The 15,538-nt window shown below is 42.1% G+C and overlaps 1 protein-coding gene across 1 annotated transcript; it reads right to left on the bottom strand.

Moving 5' to 3' along the window:
* Positions 1 to 803: 803 nt before the first annotated feature.
* Positions 804 to 15,071, bottom strand: LOC118936467 (putative C-type lectin domain family 20 member A). The gene is made up of 6 exons (XM_090214893.1): positions 14,962 to 15,071; positions 14,551 to 14,589; positions 3,251 to 3,616; positions 2,677 to 3,051; positions 2,448 to 2,572; positions 804 to 2,246 (listed from the first exon to the last, which is right to left on the bottom strand). The coding sequence occupies exons 2-6, from the start codon at positions 14,585 to 14,587 to the stop codon at positions 2,085 to 2,087; spliced, it is 1,065 nt and encodes a 354-aa protein (XP_090071019.1). The 5' UTR covers positions 14,588 to 14,589; positions 14,962 to 15,071; the 3' UTR covers positions 804 to 2,084.
* Positions 15,072 to 15,538: the final 467 nt, after the last annotated feature.

Raw genomic sequence — 15,538 nt, 5'->3', positions numbered from 1 at the left:
GGGATCTACGTCCCGCACCAGAGCCGCCACCGCAAATAGATGCCCACCCAGACCCTCCCCTTTTGGTTCAAGTTTTGAAGTTTACTTTGTTAGAGGCAGTATAGCCGAAGTTAAGCTTCACGGTTGATTCTTCCTTTGTTGTTTTGTTGGCAACATTTTAAATAAAAGGAAAATGTATGCTCACCAAGCTGCACCTTGGTCTACTGGTCTACTTCTTTCGTCGGCCGTGACAAAAGCACGATGCTCTACAAACTGAGCCACACAGCACCACAACACACATGAGAGTTGGTAAGAGGCCACAAGATGTCACATCATTGTTTGTTCCAGGAAATATCCTGGGTCTGGGTTGATGTGGAAAGTTCCCCTCTGTCTAATTTGAGGAAGTTATGTAAAATGTAACTAAAGCTCTGGTCAGCAGGACATGGTTCTAACTGATACCAGTGTATCAGAGTCCTGAAGAGAGGAGTTGATTAACATTATGTCTAGATGTCTTTATCATCAAGGTAAAATGTAACTAAAGCTCTGGTCAGCAGTACATGGTTCTAACTGGTACCAGTGTATCAGAGTCCTGAAGAGAGGAGTTGATTACACATTATGTCTAGATGTCTTTATCATCAAGGTAAAATGTAACTAAAGCTCTGGTCAGCAGGACATGGTTCTAACTGGTACCAGTGTATCAGAGTCCTGAAGAGAGGAGTTGATTACACATTATGTCTAGATGTCTTTATCATTAAGGTAAAATATGTCAAATAAAAATAAGTTGAAACTTGAAGAATCACAACTCTAGACCGATACTGTCAATCTGTAACAGGTATTTACTTGATCATCAGTAAAGACATCTTCATTAACCAATAAAAAACATGCTGAACATTGGCTATGCAGTATGTAAACTATGGTCTAAATACATTTACAATTAAAGTAATTTACATTCCAATTAGAAAAACACATTGATACTCACAGCGCTGTGAAAAAGTATTTGCCCCCTTTCTGATATTCTCTATTTTTGCAATATTTTAATACTGAATGTTATTAGATCTTCAACCAAAACCTAAAATTAGATAAAGGGAACCTGAGTTTGCAAAATGACAAACCATATTTATACTTATTTTGTCTGTTTAATTTACAAAGTTATGCAACACCCAATTCCCCTGTGTGAAAAAGTAATTGCCCCTTTACACTCAATAATTGGTTGTTCCACCTTTAGCTCTAATGACTGCAACCAAACACTTCCTGTAGTTGTTGATCACATTGCTGTGGAGGAATTTTGGCCCACTCTTCCACGCAGAACTGCTGTAACTCAGCAAAGCATCCTCAAACCATCACACTACCACCACCATGCTTGACAATTTATATGAAGTGTTTTACTGAGGAATGCAGTGTTTGGTTTTCAGCAGAGACAATGGGACCCATCCAGTCCAAACAGTTAGTAGAAGGAACCATGAGTTCTGCTCAGTATCAAGAATCAGCAAGACAATGATCCAAAATCACAATCAAGTCAACATGAAAATGTTCAAAAGCAACACATTTGTAGTTTTGGAATGACCTCGTCAATGTCCAGACCTAATGATCCCATTTGAGATGTTGTGGCAGGACTTGAAATGAGCAGTTCATGATTGAAAACCCACAGATACTTTTTAAAACATGAACATTGGGTGTTACATAACTTTGTTGTGAAATAAATTAAATAAGTATGTAATTGTTGTGTTACTTGTTCACTCATGTTCCCTTCATCTAATATTCTGTTTTCTTTGAAGATCTGATAACATTCTTCATCTTAAATCTGTAAAATGTGAGAAAATTAGAAAGGAGACAAATACTTTTTCACGGCCCTGAATATCAACATAACTACAAATAACTCATTTACAGACATGATGTGTGAAATGTCTATCTTGAGAACACACCCTGTAATAAAACAACATGTCAAGAAAATTATCAAGAAAAACATCTCATAAAACACTATTGATGTTTATACTTAAACAATTTACTTAATAAGACACATTTAATTATGTTCAGAAAATACATCCCAGTACAGATAATTAATCTAAATTTAAAAAAGAGAAAAGTTAGGAGAACATTTAACATAATTAGAGTTCTCTCTTTGTCATCTTCCTCTTCATCTTCTTCTCCTCCTCTTCTTTCTTGGGAGACCCCTCTTCCTCCTTGTGGAAGACCTTCCCATCAGGCTGCTTTTTCCATGTCACTTTGATGTCTGCAGGTAACCCCTGCTCCTTCAGCTTGTTCCTTATCTGGAGAAACACAAAGACACACAGAGACACACAATATTGCACTCTGTAATAGTAATTCTAAAGATCTACAACTACCAATCCTTCCTGCTTTGCAGAGACATTCTTGACTTCAAACCTTTGACTCTATGAGGAGATCATAGAGGTGAACTGTAGAGTTTAAATCATTATTGAGTGGTTCTTCATGAACAGGGGGAAACTCACATCTTGTAAGATGGTGTCTTGAACAGCAGGATCGCTGATGTTCAGATGTTGATCCTTTGGGGTCATCTTCATTCTCACCACCTGTCTCTTCAGTTGAGGTTTCTCAGGGGTCTCCACAGCTGGACCTACAAGATAATACAATCCCACAATGACAGTAGTGAATCATGGGGGAATTAGAATTATCTTGTCATTATATTATTAAGACCAGGAGGAGAATGTTGTAACTTACCATAGCAGATGAAAGGACAGTTGAGGCCACAGGGATGATTTATCCATGGAGCATAATAATAATAATAATAATAATCATAATAATAACGATTAGAAGACATCAGAGTGCAGGTGTATCCCTGATCTGTTGAAGGCCATCCTGGCAACCAGTTTCTGAATGAGGAGTCACTCTGGTCTGACCATCTCCAGGAGTCTAGAAACAGACCGATCCACACAGGAAGTCCCATCAGGGAAATCTTCTTCTCTATCTCTGTGTTCTCAGTCTGGTTCCTCACACTGACCAGGTCTGTGTGATGCTGTCTGCAGTAACTCTGAGCATCTATCCAGGCCTTGTTCTCCTGAATTAAGACATATGTTAGGTTGGTGTCTTGTTTTCCTGCAAAAGTCAAATGTAATAATCAATATAAATATCCAGTGAAATATAATCTACTGATCATTTATAGTACATGTTGTCATTGATTTGATAACAGATCAATAACTGATTAACAACTTAAAGCTATCATGAGTCTATGTTTCAACTCAATGGCAGCTCCAGCACTTAGAACAGGCTTCATCATTAGTATGTAAACACTCACCATCATAACAGAGGAAGTGATGCTGGTCATCACAGGAGGCGTTGTTCCACAGCCCAGCTGTACTCATTAAAGCACAGTTACCATTTTGGGGTGTCCCAGTGTCCCAGTTTCTGAACTCAGTCTCCCCCTCTCTGTAGAAACGTCTGTCTGCCAGAGACCACTTCATGGAGTCTCCCTTCTTCAGTCCAATCCATAACCAGGAATTATAACTACTGACATTGGTACTCAGCCTGTTCTGGTCCTCCATGTCATCTACTGTAGCCAGATCAGTGTAATGTGCTCTGCAGTAACTCTGGGCATCAGTCCAGGTCATAGGGTTGGTAATGAGGTGATACTGATGAAGGCTTGAGGAAGGTGTGTAGAATCCTGTGAACAGAATAATGATTCATGAGGTACGTTTTCTCCATCACCTTCTCAACCCCGACCATATTATCTATGGATCTGTTCACATGCAGTACACACTGGTGTGCAAACACACACACACACACACACACGCACGCGCACACGCACGCACACGCTCACGCATGCACACGCACACGCACACACACACACACACACACACACACACACACACACGCACGCACACACACACACACACACACACACACACACACATCCATAAACACAGTTTGTAGAGCATGGTGCATCCATAAACACACACACACACACACACACACACACACACTTTGGCTTCCTGTCAAAGCAAGGGCTGATTTCAAGGTGTTACTGCTAACCTACAAAGCATTACATGGGCTTGCTCCTACCTATCTCTCTGATTTGGTCCTGCCGTACATACCTACACGTACGCTACGGTCACAAGACGCAGGCCTCCTAATTGTCCCTGGAATTTCTAAGCAAACAGCTGAAGGCAGGGCTTTCTCCTATAGAGCTCCATTTTTATGGAACGGTCTGCCTACCCATGTCAGAGACGCAAACTCGGTCTTAACCTTTAAGTCTTTACTGAAGACTCATCTCTTCAGTGGGTCATATGATTGTGTGTAGTCTGGCCCAGGAGTGGGAAGGTGAACGGAAAGGCTCTGGAGCAAAGAACCGCCCTTGCTGTCTCTGCCTGGCAGGTTCCCCTCTTTCCACTGGGATTCTCTGCCTCTAACCCTATTACAGGGGCTGAGTCACTGGCTTACTGGGGCTCTCTCATGCCGTCCTTGGAAGGGGTGCGTCACCTGAGTGGGTTGATTCACTGATGTGGTCATCCTGTCTGGGTTGACGCCCCACCCTTGGGTTGTGCCATGGCGGAGATCTTTGTGGGCTATACTCAGGTGTGGGGGCTGTGCTTTGGCAAAGTGGGTGGGGTTATATCCTTCCTGTTTGGCCCTGTCCGGGGGTGTCCTTGGATGGGTCCACAGTGTCTCCTGACCCCTCCTGTCTCAGCCTCCAGTATTTATGCTGCAGTAGTTTATGTGTCGGGGGGCTAGGGTCAGTTTGTTATATCTGGAGTACTTCTCCTGTCCTATTCGGTGTCCTGTGTGAACCTAAGTGTGTGTTCTCTAATTCTCTCCTTCTCTCTTTCTTTCTCTCTCTCGGAGGACCTGAGCCCTAGGACCATGCCCCAGGACTACCTGACATGATGACTCCTTGCTGTCCCCAGTCCACCTGGCCGTGCTGCTGCTCCAGTTTCAACTGTTCTGCCTTATTATTATTCGACCATGCTGGTCATTTATGAACATTTGAACATCTTGGCCATGTTCTGTTATAATCTCCACCCGGCACAGCCAGAAGAGGACTGGCCACCCCACATAGCCTGGTTCCTCTCTAGGTTTCTTCCTAGGTTTTGGCCTTTCTAGGGAGTTTTTCCGAGCCACCGTGCTTCTACACCTGCATTGCTTGTTGTTTGGGGTTTTAGGCTGGGTTTCTGTACAACACTTTGAGATATCAGCTGATAAGAATCATGAACAAAAATAAATAAGAACAAATATATGAACACGTAAAGTGTTTGGTCCCATGTTTCACGAGTTGAAATAAAAGATCCCAGAAATTCTTCATACGCACAAAAAAGCATATTTCTAAAAATGTTTTATTTATTTACAAACCTGTTAGTGATCATTTCTCCTTTCCCAAGATAAACCATCCACCTGACAGGTGTGTCATATCAAGAAGCTGACTAAACAGCATGCTCATTACACAGGTCCACCTTGTGCTGGGGACAATAAAATGCCACTTAAAATGTGCAGTTATGTCACACAACACAATTCCATATTTTCTGAATACTTATGTCAATTTAATATTTCCATTTTTTATTTGTAATGCATGTACAAAAATGTCTAAAACCTGTTTTTGGTATGTCATTATGGAGTATTGTGTGTAGATTGATGAGGGGGGGGGTAAAAAGGATTCAATCAACTTTAGAATAAGGCTGTAACGTACATTTTTTGGGGACAAAGTGTTTTAAGTAACTGTTTAAAGTAACTGATCTCAGTCCTGTTTAAAGTGAACTGTGGTATAAAATAGAGAAATATAACTCTGTTCTCTTTGTATTCACTCTGCCCCTGGCTTTGAAGGAGGACTCAACTCTTTGCTAGTTCACTTCACCTATTTTGTGGACAGAGTCCTCTTTGCTTCACACTTCTATGTTTAGAAAGGAACCAAAATGCACCCTGGGGTTTTACAAAGTGCAGGACATGACACTCAATCAGAATGTGTTACTGGACATCTAGATAAACATTTTACCTTGATGATGGAGACAGCTAGACATAATGTGTAATCAACTCCTCTCTTCAGGACTCACTGGTATCAGTTAAAACCATATACTGTTGAGCTTTAGTTACATTTTGCATTACTTTCTCAAATCAGACAGAGGGGAACTTTCCACTTTCCACACAGACCCAGGATATTTCCTGGAACACACAATGATGTGACATCAGTAATGAACCTGGTCTCAGATCTGTTTGTGGGCTCTTGCCAACTCTCATGTGTGTTGTTTTGCTGTGTGGCTCAGTTTGTAGAGCAAGGTGCTTTCAATGCCATGATTGTTGGTTTGTTTCCCCTGAGGCCACCAATATGGAAAATGTATGCTTGACTACTTTTGGATGAAAGGCTCTATTATATTTTATATTATTGTCTGCAGTGCATTCGGAAAGTATTCAGACCCCTTGACTTTTTCCACATTTTTTTAAACGTTGCAGCCTTATTCTAAAGTTGATTGAAAACTTTTTACCCCCCCCTCCCCCTCATCAATCTACACACAATACCCCATAATGACAAACCAAAAACAGGTTTTAGACATTTTTGTACATGCATTACAAATAAAAAATGGAAATATTTGATTTTCATAAGTATTCAGAAAATGTGGAATTGTGTTGTGTGACATAACTGCACATTTTAAGTTGCATTTATTGTCCCCAGCACAAGGTGGACCTGTGTAATGATCGTGCTGTTTAGTCAGTTTCTTAATATGCCACACCTCTCAGGTGTATTTTTTATCCTGGAAAAGGAGAAATGCTTACTAACAGGTTGGTAAATAAATAAAACATTTTTATAAATAAGCTTTTCAACTCATGAAACATGGGACCAAAAACTTTACGTGTAGCGTTCATATATTTGTTCATATATTTGTTCATATATTTGTTCATATATTTGTTCATATATTTGTTCATATTTTTGTTCATGGTTCTTATCAAGCTATAAATTACAATAACCATAGGAGTTGCCAGACAGCACAACAGATCTGGGACCTGCAGGCTACATTCTGTAACTACCACACAATGGTGGTTGTATTCATTGGACAACCCTTTGAATAACCCTTTCTGGATCCACATTTTATCACAGCTAGAACCCTTTTGGGTTCTTTGTAGAACCCTCTGTGTAAAGGGTTTTACATGCCAGAACAATGACAGAGGAGAGAGAGGGCACAAAACCCAATGAAAGAGGAGAGGGAGGGCAGAGCACCCAATGACGGAGGAGAGCGAGGTCAGAGAACCCAATGACATAGGGGAGGGCCAAACACCCAACTACAGAGGAGAGGGAGGTCAGAGTACCCAACGACTAAGTAGTTTATGTTGATCTTAATTACTTTTTATCATAGCAACCCAATAATAACCTTGAGAACATTGTTAAGATTAACAACTGATAAATTACCATGAGGTGGTCAATACACACAGGGCCAATACATAAGTTCATTTTGGGGACCAAATGGGCCCAAAACGGACAGCTGATCCAAGGAGTGGGCTTATTTGGTGGTAAAATGGCAGCGTAAGAAATGGCGGCAGTGTTACAACCAATTGTGTTGTTATGTGGGGGTTTTTCACGTTATTTGTAACTTATTTTGTACATAATGTTTCTGCAACTGTATCTTACAGCAAAAAATACCTTCTGGATTTCAGGACAGCGATCACTCACCTCGGATTAGACGAAGCAGGACGCACAGGACATTCTCAGAACACCCGACAAGGCCAATATCCCAGTTATTTGCAAGAGGAAGAGACGCAGGTACAGAGGACACAGCTGGATGCCTCGTACTGATCCGCAGAAGGCAAGTGGTAAAGCTGCGGTTACCGTCAATATTGCTCGCCAACGTGCAACCATTGGATAATGAATTAGACAAGGTACGATCACGAATATCCTACCAACGGGACATCAAAAACTGTAATATCCTATGTTTCACGGAATCGTGGCTGAATGATGACATGATATTCAGCTAGAAGGATATACGCTGCACCGGCAAGATAGAACAGCACACTCCGGTAAGACGAGGGGGTACGGTCTGTGCATATTTGTAAACAACAGCTGGTGCACGAAATCTAAGGAAGTCTCTAGATTTTGCTTGCCTGAAGTAGAGTATATTGTGATAAATTGCAGACCACTCTACTTGCCTAGATAGTTTCCAGCTAAAATTTTAGTGGCTGTTTATTTACCACCACAGAAGGATGCTGGCATTAAGACCACACTCAGTCAGTTGTTTAAGGAAATAAGCAAACAGGAAACTACTCACCCAGAGGCGGCGCTCCTTGTGGCCGGAGACTTTAATGCAGGGAAACAAATCAGTTCTACCTAATTTCTATCAACATGTTAAATGTGCAACCAAAGGTAAAATAATTCTGGATCACCTGTACTCCACACGCAGAGACTTATACAAAGCTCTCCCACGCCCTGCATTTGGTAAATCCGACTACAACTCTATACCCATGATTCCTGCTTACAAGCACAAATTAAAGCAGGCAGCACCAGTGACTAGGTCTATAAAAAAGTGGTCAGATGAAGCAGATGCTAAACTACAGGACTGTTTGCTTTCACAGACTGGAACATGTTCCGGGGATTCTTACGATAGCATTGAGGAGTACACCACATCAGTCAATGGCTTCATCAATAAGTGCAACGATGACGTCGTCCCCACAGTGACTGTACGTACATTCCCCAACCAGAAGCCATGGATTACAGGCAACATTCGCACAGAGCTAAAGGGTAGAGCTGCTGCTTTCAAGATGTGGGACTCTAACCCGGAAGCTTATAAGAATTCCTGCTATGCCCTGTGACGAACCATCAAACAGGCAAAGCATCAATACAGGGCTAAGATTGAATTGTACTACACCGGCTCCGAAGCTTGTCTTATGTTGCAGGGCTTGCAAACTATTACAGACTACAAAGGGAAGCACAGCCGCGAGCTGACCAGTGACACGAGCCTACCAGACAAGCTAAATCACTTCTATGCTCGCTTCGAGGCAAGCAACAATGAGGCATGTATGAGATCATCAGCTGTTCCGGACGACTGCGTGATCACGCTTCCCGTAGCCGATGTAACAGGTCAACATTCACAAGGCTGCGGGGCCAGACGGATTACCAGGACGTGTGCTCTGGGCATGTGCTGACCAACTGGCAGGTGTCTTCACACGACATTTTTAACATGTCCCTGATTGAGTCTGTAATACCAACATGTTTCAAGCATACCCCCATAGTCCCTGTTCCGAAGAACACAAAGGCACCCTGCCTAATTGACTACAGACCCATAGCACTCACGTCCAAAGCCATGAAGTGCTTTGAAAGGCTGGTAATGGCTTACATCAACACCATTATCCCAGGAACCCTAGACCCACTCCAATTTGCATACCGCCAAAACAGATCAACAGATGACGCAATCTATATTGCACTCCACACTGCCCTTTCCCACCTGGACAAAAGGAACACTTATGTGAGAATGCTATAAATCGACTACAGCAACAAAATAGTACCCTCAAAGTGCATCACTAAGGTAAGGATCCTGGGACTTAACACCTCCCTCTGCAACTGGATCCTGGACTTCCTGACGGGACGCCCCAAGTGGTGAGGAAGGTAGCAACACATCTGCCACGCTGATCCTCAACACTGGAGGTCCCCAGGGGTGCTTGCTCAGTCCCCTCCTGAACTCCTTATTCACCCACAACTGCATGGCCAGGCACGACTCCAACACCATAATTAAGTTTGCTGATGACACAACAGTGGTAGGCCTGATCACCGACCACAACGAGACACCCTATAGGGAGGAGGTCAGAGACCTGGCCGGGTGGTGCCAGAATAACAACCCATCCCTCAAAGTAACCAAGACTAAGGAGATGATTGTGGACTACAGGAAAGGGAGGACCGAGCACACCCCCATTCTCATCGACGGGGTGGTAGTGGAGCAGGTTGAGAGCTTCAAGTTCCTTGGTGTCCACATCACCAACAAACTAGAATGGTCCAAAAACACCAAGACAGTCGTGAAGTGGGCACGACAAAGCCTATACCCTCTCAGGAAACTAAAAAGATTTGGCATGGGTCCTCAGATCCTCAAAAGGTTCTACAGCTGCAACATCAAGAGCATCCTGACTGGTTGCATCACTGCCTAGTAGGGCAATTGCTCGGCCTTCGACTGCAAGGCACTACAGAGCGTAGTGTGTACTGCCCAGTACATCACTGGGGCTAAGCTGCCTGCCATCCAGGATCTCTACACCAGGCAGTGTCAAAGGAAGGCCCTAAAAATTGTCAAAGACCCCAGCCACCCCAGTCATAGACTGTTCTCTCTACTACTGCATGGCAAGCGGTACCGGAGTGCCAAGTCTAGGACTTAAAGGCCTCCTGAACAAGAAATAAAATTGCTACCCTGACAATGTGCATTGTGTGCCTCCCCCACCCCTCTTTTATCCTGCTGCTACTTTCTGTTTATCAGATAGTCACTTTAACTATACATTCATGTACATACTACCTCAACTGGCCTGACCAACCAGTGCCCCTGCACATTGGCTAATCGGTTTACTTGCATTGTGTCCCGCCACCCACCAACTGTCAACCCCTATTTTACGCTACTGCTACTCTCTGTTTATCATAAATGCATAGTCACGTTAACCATACCTACATGTACATACTACCTCAATCAGCCTGACTAACTGGTGCCTGTATATAGCCTTGCTACTGTTTTAGCCTCGCTACTGTATATAGCCTCGCTACAGTATATAGCCTCTCTACTGTATATAGCCTCGCTACTGTATATAGCCTCACTACTGTATATAGCCTCGCTACTGTATATAGCCTCTCTACTGTATATAGCCTTGCTACTGTTATAGCCTCGCTACTGTATATAGCCTGGCTACAGTATATAGCCTCACTACTGTATATAGCCTCACTACATTATATAGCCTCACTACTGTATATAGCCTCACTACTGTATATAGCCTAGCTACTGTACATAGCCTCTCTACTGTATATAGCCTCTCTACTGTATATAGCCTCACTACTGCATATAGCCTCGCTACTGTATATAGCCTCTCTACTGTATATAGCCTCTCTACTGTATATAGCCTCTCTACTGTATATAGCCTCACTACTGTATACAGCCTCGCTACTGTATATAGCCTCTCTACTGAATATAGCCTCGCTACTGTATATAGCCTCACTACTGTATATAGCCTCACTACTGTATATAGCCTCACTACTGTATATAGCCTAGCTACTGTACATAGCCTCTCTACTGTATATAGCCTCTCTACTGTATATAGCCTCTCTACTGTATATAGCCTCACTACTGTATATAGCCTCTCTACTGCATAGAGCCTTTCTACTGTATGTAGCCTCTCTACTGTATATAGCCTCTCTACTGTATATAGCCTCGCTACTGTATATAGCCTCTCTACTGTATATAGCCTCGCTACTGTATATAGCCTCACTACTGTATATAGCCTCGCTACTGTATATAGCCTCTCTACTGTATATAGCCTTGCTACTGTTATAGCCTCGCTACTGTATATAGCCTGGCTACAGTATATAGCCTCACTACTGTATATAGCCTCACTACATTATATAGCCTCACTACTGTATATAGCCTCACTACTGTATATAGCCTAGCTACTGTACATAGCCTCTCTACTGTATATAGCCTCTCTACTGTATATAGCCTCACTACTGCATATAGCCTCGCTACTGTATATAGCCTCTCTACTGTATATAGCCTCTCTACTGTATATAGCCTCTCTACTGTATATAGCCTCACTACTGTATACAGCCTCGCTACTGTATATAGCCTCTCTACTGAATATAGCCTCGCTACTGTATATAGCCTCACTACTGTATATAGCCTAGCTACTGTACATAGCCTCTCTACTGTATATCGCCTAGCTACTGTATATAGCCTCACTACAGTATATAGCCTCACTACTGTATATAGCCTCACTACTGTATATAGCCTAGCTACTGTACATAGCCTCTCTACTGTATATAGCCTCTCTACTGTATATAGCCTCTCTACTGTATATAGCCTCACTACTGTATATAGCCTCTCTACTGCATAGAGCCTTTCTACTGTATGTAGCCTCTCTACTGTATATAGCCTCTCTACTGTATATAGCCTCGCTACTGTATATAGCCTCTCTACTGTATATAGCCTCGCTACTGTATATAGCCTCTCTACTGTATATAGCCTTGCTACTGTTATAGCCTCGCTACTGTATATAGCCTGGCTACAGTATATAGCCTCACTACTGTATATAGCCTCACTACATTATATAGCCTCACTACTGTATATAGCCTCACTACTGTATATAGCCTAGCTACTGTACATAGCCTCTCTACTGTATATAGCCTCTCTACTGTATATAGCCTCACTACTGCATATAGCCTCGCTACTGTATATAGCCTCTCTACTGTATATAGCCTCTCTACTGTATATAGCCTCTCTACTGTATATAGCCTCACTACTGCATATAGCCTCGCTACTGTATATAGCCTCTCTACTGTATATAGCCTCTCTACTGTATATAGCCTCGCTACTGTATATAGCCTCACTACTGTATATAGCCTCGCTACTGTATATAGCCTCTCTACTGTATATAGCCTTGCTACTGTTATAGCCTCGCTACTGTATATAGCCTGGCTACAGTATATAGCCTCACTACTGTATATAGCCTCACTACATTATATAGCCTCACTACTGTATATAGCCTCACTACTGTATATAGCCTAGCTACTGTACATAGCCTCTCTACTGTATATAGCCTCTCTACTGTATATAGCCTCACTACTGCATATAGCCTCGCTACTGTATATAGCCTCTCTACTGTATATAGCCTCTCTACTGTATATAGCCTCTCTACTGTATATAGCCTCACTACTGTATACAGCCTCGCTACTGTATATAGCCTCTCTACTGAATATAGCCTCGCTACTGTATATAGCCTCACTACTGTATATAGCCTAGCTACTGTACATAGCCTCTCTACTGTATATCGCCTAGCTACTGTATATAGCCTCACTACAGTATATAGCCTCACTACTGTATATAGCCTCACTACTGTATATAGCCTAGCTACTGTACATAGCCTCTCTACTGTATATAGCCTCTCTACTGTATATAGCCTCACTACTGCATATAGCCTCGCTACTGTATATAGCCTCTCTACTGTATATAGCCTCTCTACTGTATATAGCCTCTCTACTGTATATAGCCTCACTACTGTATACAGCCTCGCTACTGTATATAGCCTCTCTACTGAATATAGCCTCGCAACTGTATATAGCCTCACTACTGTATATAGCCTAGCTACTGTACATAGCCTCTCTACTGTATATCGCCTAGCTACTGTATATAGCCTCACTACAGTATATAGCCTCACTACTGTATATAGCCTCACTACTGTATATAGCCTAGCTACTGTACATAGCCTCTCTACTGTATATAGCCTCTCTACTGTATATAGCCTCTCTACTGTATATAGCCTCACTACTGTATATAGCCTCTCTACTGCATAGAGCCTTTCTACTGTATGTAGCCTCTCTACTGTATATAGCCTCTCTACTGTATATAGCCTCGCTACTGTATATAGCCTCTCTACTGTATATAGCCTTGCTACTGTTATAGCCTCGCTACTGTATATAGCCTGGCTACAGTATATAGCCTCACTACTGTATATAGCCTCACTACATTATATAGCCTCACTACTGTATATAGCCTCACTACTGTATATAGCCTAGCTACTGTACATAGCCTCTCTACTGTATATAGCCTCTCTACTGTATATAGCCTCACTACTGCATATAGCCTCGCTACTGTATATAGCCTCTCTACTGTATATAGCCTCTCTACTGTATATAGCCTCTCTACTGTATATAGCCTCACTACTGTATACAGCCTCGCTACTGTATATAGCCTCTCTACTGAATATAGCCTCGCTACTGTATATAGCCTCACTACTGTATATAGCCTAGCTACTGTACATAGCCTCTCTACTGTATATCGCCTAGCTACTGTATATAGCCTCACTACAGTATATAGCCTCACTACTGTATATAGCCTCACTACTGTATATAGCCTAGCTACTGTACATAGCCTCTCTACTGTATATAGCCTCTCTACTGTACATAGCCTCTCTACTGTATATAGCCTCACTACTGTATATAGCCTCTCTACTGCATAGAGCCTTTCTACTGTATGTAGCCTCTCTACTGTATATAGCCTCACTACTGTATATAGCCTCTCTACTGTATATAGCCTCTCTACTGTATATAGCCTCTCTACTGTTATTTTTCACTGTCTTTTTACTGTTGTGTTTATTTCTTTACTTACCTATGTTTCACCTAATACCTTTTTTGCACTGTTGGTTAGAGCCTTTAAGCATTTCACTGTAAGGTCTAAACATGTTGTATTCGGCGAACGTGACAAATGAACTTTAATTTGATTTGATTATTTCAGGAACAGTGAAGGCTGTCCTCACCAGATATGAGCGGACAACACTTGGACACACTGGGCCACCCTGGTCAATGTCTTGGGGATAATATGGAGCTGATTATCAAGATCACATCGGCCCAATGTGGGCATATTTGCTGGGACACACACACAGTAAACTGACCTGAGATTAGCAGGGTGAGATACAACAACGTTTCCATCACTGTGAAATTCAAAGGATATATGATTAAAATGAATGCACTTCAAGGTTGCAACACTTTACCAACACAAACTGTCTTTCTCCTTCTTTACTGATATGACGTGGCAGGACAGGTGGAGATAATGCTCCCCACATAGAGGGTTATCACCTGTTCAGAGACAGGAACAATCAGTGATTGTTAGGTTAGGTTTCTAAAGTATTGGAAGTGGGTAGGGATGAAAAACCTCAACATAACGTTTCCAGAGAGTAAGAACACATGGTGGATTATTCTACACTGGAACCTTCAAAACTAGGAATTTAAAAAGTATCTTATAAATATTATACACATTTCTCTACAATGAAAAATGAAATATCTACAATCACAAATAACCTCACCTGTTGTTTGAAGAAAACTCTCTTACTCTCGCTCTGTCTCTCTCTGTCTCTCTATCTCTATCTTGCTATCCAACTCTCTCCCCTTTCTCTCTCTCTGTCTCTCCTACTGTGTGTCTGTCATCACATGTTTGTCCCTATTTAAACCTTACACGGCTCCTCATTTGCTTGAATTTGTTATTCATCTCTAAACAAACAAAACTGTGATGTGACATTCATCCCACAAGAAAAGGGGTTGGACAGAGCCAGGGAAGGAAACAGTTAGAGGCTATACAGAACATGTTCATGTGATGGTTCTGTTGATCCAAAGGAGATAACCCAGTCCTCTAGATAGACATATTGCCCAGAAATTGCCTCATTGTACCGAAAAGGACCCAAGTCCTAAAAATCAAATGGTTGTGTAATTTCAAGAATTGTTCAGGTCAGTGAGGCCTGAATTGAGAGTGATACAAGGTATCAAGAGAGTTCCAGAAGGACGATGGTCCAAGTCAACACCAATACTTCCCACAGTTGTGGTCAAGTTGGCTGGTAATGGATCTGTACTCGAAATTGCTCATTCCATCTCTTCCCTCATCATCAA

Source organism: Oncorhynchus mykiss, chromosome 21 (genome assembly GCF_057628025.1).
Source record: "Oncorhynchus mykiss isolate SJ-2025 chromosome 21, ASM5762802v1, whole genome shotgun sequence".
Lineage (NCBI taxonomy): Eukaryota > Metazoa > Chordata > Actinopteri > Salmoniformes > Salmonidae > Oncorhynchus > Oncorhynchus mykiss.
The sequence above is the reverse complement of the archived record's forward strand: the minus strand, read 5'-3'. Positions and strand labels throughout refer to the sequence as shown.